Below are 7,798 nucleotides of genomic sequence, written 5' to 3'. Positions count from 1 at the left end.
GGATCTCTACCATAGTTATCTCCAGTTATTCTCACATTCAAACAATATGCTATTGCACTCATCCTAAGTTGACAGTAACTATTGAAATTATATGAATTGTGAACTAACCTAAGAAGACAAAGAAATTGGATTTGAGCTGTGATTATGAGTTTAGGAGGCCCAACTTCTGTAAATTGCTCTAAATGCAAAGACAATGAGGTTTGTTATGACATCAAGAGCTTTTCTCCTGTATACAGAAGAGGTTTAGCTTCAGCCATCAATATGATGGCATCACCCGATACAAATTGTTCAGCAACTTGAGTGCCCCCAATATATCAAACTGAACTTAATCATACATCATCAGTGGGAGATGGTAGTTGTGCAGAGGTGAACTATTCTAAGCTTCAGCGGTGGCATTTAACATGGCCAAGAAACTTATGGTTACATCGTTATAAGTATGCTAACATCAGAATATGTCCCTAACGAAAAATTTAACAGGTTTAATCTGAGCCAACAGTTAAATTTATGTCTGAGAATTGTTACCTTAGGCAAGGATAGTAGCCTGGATATCTCTGATTCCTATTTACATCTTTCATCAGTTAGATCTCCTTGTCAGCTGCATATATGGACACTTTCATTCTTGTTTTTGCAAAACTCTGAATATGGTTATTTGGTCAGTAATTGAAACAACTGCATAGGCAAATCATCGAGCACATGGTGTGCATGGTCCACAAGTGAGGTGTTGCTGAGCATCAGAATATGGAATGGGAGCAGGAGCAACCACCATCGTCTGTCAACGACTGCACACGGAGCTCCAACTTAACAATTCCAAATCAAGGTTGTTGTTGTTGTTGTTGTTGTCTCAAGGCAGTACACCACGGTCTCAACCAGTGTGGTGGCGATTTCAGATGAGATAACAATGCCACCAATGTGACCGAAGCCACCAAATGGGATCCCCTGGAGGAGCACGGCGAGGCCGTTGTTGTGAAGACGGTGACAGGCTGAGGGACGGGGCTTCCGGGCTTGGCAACTCCTGCTCGTGGGGGCGCATTTCTTGGTGGTTTCGGCCCTCCTCTTCACAGCGGCACCCGAGCCCCTCCGTCTCGCTCCTTGGGACCGCACCTACAGCTTACCCCCGCTGTGGCGGCGGTGCGTCAGCGTACACCATGGGCACCTCGGTGTGGTCCTCCTCCAGAGCACCTTTTCCGCCGCATGCTGCGGGGTATGGGAGCGACTGGCAATGGCATCGGGCCTGCCTGCTGCAATGAACTGTGGCCGCAACTACTCGTGCTGCTGCAGGGAGAGCGGCGGAGAAGGTGGCTGGTACCGTCACGGCCACACTTCCGTCGCGACTACTGGAGGCGGGGGCGGGTGAGACGCTGCTTGGACGGAAGGTCGCGTGGAACGGTCCAAATGGTAAACTGAGGTAGGAAGCTTCGCGAATTCGGACTACGTGGCCTCACCAACGCTCGATTTTGGCCCGATGGCAGGGTCGGCTTTCGTCTATTAGAGATGTGCACAAAAAATTTTGTACACAGAATCTTGCTAATTAGAAATACAAAATAAAGTCTATTTATAATTTTTTTTACACATATTAGTTGTAAATCACGAGACAAATTTAATGATGGTAATTAATTTATGATTAATTTATAATTAGCGGATATTTACTGTCGCATCACTATTGCAAATCATGGATTAAGTATGCTCATTAGATTCGTCTCGCGATTTACAGTCCATCCGTCCAAAAAGTTTTGTAAATAAACTTCATTTAGTACTCTATATATGTGTCCAAACATTTGATGTGATGTTTTTGAGGGAAACTTTTAGGATCTAAGGGAGTGTTTAGTTCGTGAAATTTTTTGAATTCGGCTACTATAGCACTTTCATTTTTATTTGGTAATTAGTGTCCAATCATGGACTAATTAAGCTCAAAATATTTATCTCATCATTTACAGCTAAATTGTGCAATTTGTTATTTTTTAAAATTACATTTACTGCTCTATGTATATGTCTAAAAATTCGACGTAACAGTAAATCTTGAATTTTTTTAGAACTAAACATGACCTAACCAGACCCTATATCATTACTGCCCCAGGACCACTGTTGCTTCTGAATTGTAATTACCGCAACGTGAGAAACGCTGCGTTCTTGTCAACGAAAGCGGCCTCATACTTTCCAATCAAAGGGGGTGTTTAGTTAGTGAAAATTTTTGGTTTAAAAGTCACATCGATTATTTGATCAGATGTCGGGAAGATTTTTCAGACACTAATTAAAAAACTAATTTCAGAACTCACTTGAAAATCGCAAGACGATTTTTTTGAGATCTTTGACCGCATCATTATCACATGTGAGTTACTCTAGCACTTATGGCTAATCACGCACTAATTAGGCTCGAAAGATTCGTCTCATCGTGTGCATCTAAACTGTGCAATTAGTTTTGTTGTTTAACTAAATTTAATGTTTCATGCATGTGTTTAAAGAGGAGACAAAAATTTTTGGTCAAAAAATTTTGGGAACTAAATGGCCCCAAAGTTCTTGAAGAAACCAGGCATTGTCATGATTTCCTCTGGGTGGTCTCAAATTCTTAGAGCAAAGATAATAATTCAGCCCGCTGCTGGTTATAAAAAATACTTGCAGTCTATCTCTAATCCCACTTATACAGGGGTTAGTCTATTCATCATTAATGTATGGTCCACATGTCTCTGTTAATGCCGTTTTTCGGCACGCGTCAAAAGGATAATGAGGGGAAGAAATATCAGTTTGGAAAATGGTGATGGTCTGCAGGAGAAAAGGATCGGTCACAATTTGGTGCCGATTGGATGCCTCGGCATTGACAGACAGATTTGGTTCGAGACGCCTCGGTTTGAAAAGTGGTGTTTTTGTCTATTAAAATAGGTTTATTAGAGGTTGTGCTTTGCCGTAATCGGCTAGGATTCTGTTAGCGTGGGATATAAATATGAGCCACCGGCCATTGTAAAAGATTGATACACATCCAAACAAACAAACTTTACTACTTGCAATTTACTTTTCTGTCGGCGACTTTGCCATCTTTTTTCTTTTCTTTCGCGAGTTCTTTCAAGCCGATCAAGGACGCCTCACATTCGAGCGACTTGGTTTGCTGGTAAGTCTTCGTTTACCGAGTAAATCTGAGCTTTAGCTTCCGAGTGCATCGCTGTGGTTTCATTCAGATCTATTCAAAATTTATCGAATTTATCTAAGCTTTGATCTCGGGCGTATCGCTGTTTTCTCATTTAGATCTATTCACAATTTACCCGACTTAGTAATCTGTTTAATCGGCTGTAAGCTCCTTGTTTATCACAATAAATCCCGTAAAGTTGATTAGATCGGTTACAAGCTTAACTTTGTTCAAATCCATACATTCGTGGGTTTGCATATTGTTACCTGGCATGTGTCGGTTTTAGATCTAGCTGTCTAGTTGCATATCGGTATCGGCAGCTCATTGCCGATTCCTTGTAGATCACTTTTATTACACGTTCTTTATGCCCGATCTGCTATCGTTTTTCGTATCGGCAGAGCCTTGCCGATACGCTACGTAAGGGTGATTCGGAAATCCAGTCGATACACTCTTGAATTTGACGGTTTTCTGTTTTCTTGTCAATTTACAGGTCAAATTGACTGGCACGCCTTAGTTTGAATCAAGTGCATTCCAAACTTAGCTTACGGGGCTCTCGGGCGTGTCAACAGTCTCTCGCACAAGTTTTCTTAATTTTTATGTCAAAACTAAATTTACAGTCCGCTTCCTCTCTCTCCTCTTTCATTCACCTCATCATTTCAGCCTGCTTGCATCTGCTAACTGAGATCGGTGTGATGTGCCTTGCGCCGCGCTCACGCGCACACTTGCCAACCTGCCTGTCTGTGAAGTCATTGTTAGAGTAGCCCGGTCCAGCCCAACAATCAAACTCCTAGTATATTACAACAAAAAACGAGACTCAGAACGGCCCGCATGAGCCCAACTCAGTCCTCGTAACGAAAAAATCAAGGCCTTTAATATAAAAGGCCCAAAATCATAAAGAGTCCATTTCACCTCAGCCCGGTACAGCCCATTTCTCACCGGTCGCGAGGCCACCTCCGCGCCGCCGCCTATATAATCCCTCCCCTCCGCTAGGGTTTCGCCTCGGTAGCAGCCGGTTCACTTCTCCAGGTAAGGTAAGCCCCCTCCGCGCCCCGCCGCCGCCGCCACAGCCGATCTGAAACCCTCGCCTCTCTGCTCCCGCTCAAGCTGATCTCTCCCTTCGTTTGTGCGTGCGCAGGTAAAGGGTTGGGACTCATGGCGCCGACGCAGCCCAAGTCCGGCCTCTTCGTGGGCATCAACAAGGGCCATGTCGTCACCAAGCGCGAGCTGCCGCCGCGCCCGTCCCACCGCAAGGGGGTAAGCCGACTCTCATCTTTCTTAGCGACATGCTGGTGGTTGGCTTTGTTAGTGGTGCTGTTATTAGGCCTGGGATCTTTGGGTTTAGCAGGCTGAATCGATTTTACTAGTCGATTGTGCGGTAGAAGCTTTGCTTGGATACGGATGTCTAGCATGCGTGTTTGAGCGTTGGATCGTGTTGATAGTTGTATTGATGAACCTGAGAGGCTATTTTACCATTCTAGACTATGTGTGTTTAGTTGTCCTTCAATTTCCACCATTTTGAGAATACAATGTTACACGCAGTCACGCACAAAATAAAAAGAGAATACAATGTTACACGCAGTCACGCACAAAATAAAAAGAGAATACAATGTTACAGATCTTCAATACCAACATGGAGCAGTTTATGTTTTGCGTTGGTTGCTAATATAATAATAGGGAAATTGCTGTTACACAGGTTTTGCCTTCTTGTAGCTTTTGTTAGTAAAAAAATTATTCATGAAGGCTTCTTTTAATATGAATTTAAGGTCGGTGCCCCCCCCCCTGTGTACTTCCTGATGTGTTGAATTTGCTGAGATGTGACGAGCATTGAGAAATGTTGATTTATTTTTGTCTTGCATCTCCACAAGGAAATAACACTAATATGTAAGCTGTGTCTTGTTGTATTGATTAGGTTTACAACTTTACATATTCTTTTGACTTGGAATTTATTTGTCTTTTATCCTCACACAAGTTCATATGATGATTTGCAGAAAGCAACGAAGCGGGTGACCATGGTCAGGGGCCTGATCAGGGAGGTTGCTGGGTTTGCTCCTTATGAGAAGCGAATCACTGAGCTTCTGAAGGTTGGCAAGGACAAGCGTGCTCTGAAGGTTGCTAAAAGAAAGCTCGGAACTCACAAGAGGGCAAAGAAGAAGAGAGAGGAGATGGCCAATGTCCTCAGGAAGATGAGGTGTGTAAACCTGAAACCTTATTGTTCTATACTGCATTGTGTTTTGTATTTTTTTAATGTTCTGCTCCACTAAATGATTTCTAAATACTAATTCATTTATACATATATCCTGTAAGTAAAGAGTGTTGAAAACTGCTAGTTTATCCATGTCATAATGTGTTTTTCTACCATATGCTGGATATTTTGTCATGGTTAATTTGACTTGGATACTTGAAACATTTTGTCGCCTTGTTATTACAGTCTTCTAACCTGGCTTGTGCATACTTGTTATGATTTATGAAGCATTATCTTGATAGACTTGAAAAGATATTTTTCTCTCCAATCTAACTTTTAATTCTCTCTCTAATCTAAATTTCTGATTGGATGTGCAGATCTGCTGGTACCCACACTGATAAGAAGAAATAGAGCATCTCAAGTCCGTGAAGCTGGGGGCAACATTCTCCTGTGTCGGTTTTCCCTACCTGTAGAACCTAATAGACTTGTCAAAGTACCTGCCAGGTGCCAGCAAAACATCGTGTTGTTAGTTATGTGTTGAACCACCCCATGAGTTTTTGATCCAACTTTGAATGCATCTATGGTTTGTCTATCCTTTGCTGTGGTTTACAATACCTTCTATCTTGTTCACTTCCGTGATTTTGGGTTACTTACCCGTTGCCAGGCATTAACGGTACTGCATTGTTGTTGTCTATTCGTTATGCTTGGTGGTTTCTTGAATCTTGATGTTTGGGCTTTTGGCTGAACAAAAAAAAGTGACCTCCAGCTCCCCCGCCCGGCACGACCACACGAGTTCGACGGTGGCACCGCCGGACCGGGACTCCGCTTGCATTATCGGTTGTTCTGTGCCAAGCCTGCATGGCAAGGGGACTTGCACAGATTTGCGCCCTTGGCATTCCTTCATTTGTTGTCGGAGTTGTCAGGAAGAGAACCAGGGGTGAGCTCCAGGGATAAGCTCGACACAGGCCCGCCATCCAATGGTAAAATCACAAGGTAAAATCTTAGGACGCGATGACTTCGAGTCGTTGAGAGTCGCTCTTCGTGTGTCATCTTGTAAAAATCTAAGTGAAGAGTTAACAGACTAGGTAAAAAAGAAGACATAGCAAATCCAACAGACTAGTATTTCCTAACTAAATGCAAAGGTAAAAAATTAGGTAAAACAAAATACAAATCTTCAAAAAAGAAACCAACATATTCAGATCTTCTCATAACTCGAATCTCATCTACATTAGATCCAACCCCACATGTCACTGACCCTTCCCCATCCCCACCGTCGGCCGCGCGGAGAAGCTGCCGGCACCCGAGCCGTCGTGGCAGCGGCCTGCCTCATCTCGTCACGGTTGCCGTTGGGGAAGAGGGGCGCGACCCGCCAATGTCCTGCCCCCGCAGCGTGGCGCGCACCAGCTCCGACGCCGCCTTCGAGGCGAGGACCAGGCTCAGGCAGCTGTGGAGCTCATCGCCCTGGCCGAGCTCCACATCGTCCGCCGCGACGTGCCACTGCAATGGCCATCGAGGCAAGGACCAGCGCCGCCCTCGAGGCGAGGACCACCGAGAGAGGGCGGGACCAGCGCCGCCCAGGGTGGCGCAAGGTGGTGTTTGGGGGGGGGGGGGGGGGGGTTGCAGCGGGACGGAGACGCTCGATCGAGGCGGCGGCCTACGGGCCTAGGACGGTGGGGGTAGTGCAGGGGAGCGGGCCGCGGGAGCTGCGTGGGAGGCGAGAAGAGAGATGGCGAGCGTGCAGGTTTGGTTTCTTTTGGCCAGCGAAGGAGAGGGGATACAAAAGACGGGATAGCTAGCCGAGCAACATACAGGATCCGATCTTTAGTAAGATTCTCTTTTTTTAGGTAACTCATCAGGAACACAGAGTCTGAGTCTGTTGGAATTGCTCTTAGGAGTAACTCAGTAAACCCTCTAAATAATCTCTATCTTAAATTTAGAGGGTTAAATAAAAAATGTAATCTAGCATATTATCTACCAGATCCCCTATTTTAATGTGGTCTCCAAATCTCCTCCACCCTCTATTCTAGAAGGTCTCTTATTTTGAAGTTAAAGTAAATTTTGAAACCCCTAAACAATAGAGCAAACCCTATTTATTATTTGTTTGTTTAGAGCAACCCCTATTGTATTTGAAGGGTCTGATTTAGGAACTAAGTTATTCTAAAGCAGGCTACATCGTCGAACTGATCAGATAGCTAAAGATGGGGGGAGACTGCCAGAGTTCAGTACTATATCGGGGGTAGACTGCCAGAGTTCAGTACTTAAGAGTTTAGTACTTAAAGTATTTAATAGAGATATTGTACGGCAATTTGTTCACATTTCAGTTACAATAATGCAATATAGCATGGATGTCAAGGATGCACTAATCTATAAGGCTATATACATATATATGTTTCAAACAAAAGGAAGTTGTACCAAAATATGACACTGTAGCAACATGAAATTTACTACTACAGATCAGCCCGTCGGCTCTTTTGCTTCTTGAATTCTGAAATAATGTCATC

General features: G+C 44.1%; 1 protein-coding gene across 2 annotated transcripts; it reads left to right on the top strand.

The window, feature by feature from the left end:
- The first annotated feature begins 4,038 nt into the window (after positions 1-4,038).
- LOC120665246 (60S ribosomal protein L36-3-like) lies at positions 4,039-5,991 on the top strand. Of its 2 annotated transcripts, none has more exons than XM_039944744.1 (4): positions 4,039-4,146; positions 4,251-4,369; positions 5,104-5,303; positions 5,675-5,991. In XM_039944744.1, exons 2-4 carry the CDS (start codon positions 4,268-4,270, stop codon positions 5,706-5,708), a joined length of 336 nt encoding a protein of 111 aa, XP_039800678.1. In that variant the 5' UTR covers positions 4,039-4,146; positions 4,251-4,267; the 3' UTR covers positions 5,709-5,991. The 2 variants fall into 2 exon arrangements, with proteins under 2 accessions (XP_039800678.1, XP_039800679.1); XM_039944745.1 differs by having other exon boundaries at positions 4,109-4,141.
- The last annotated feature ends 1,807 nt before the right edge of the window (positions 5,992-7,798 follow it).

The sequence above is a fragment of the Panicum virgatum genome, chromosome 3N (assembly GCF_016808335.1).
Source record: "Panicum virgatum strain AP13 chromosome 3N, P.virgatum_v5, whole genome shotgun sequence".
NCBI lineage: Eukaryota > Viridiplantae > Streptophyta > Magnoliopsida > Poales > Poaceae > Panicum > Panicum virgatum.
Note: the sequence above shows the minus strand (reverse complement) of the source record. Positions and strands in the feature narration are given on the sequence as shown.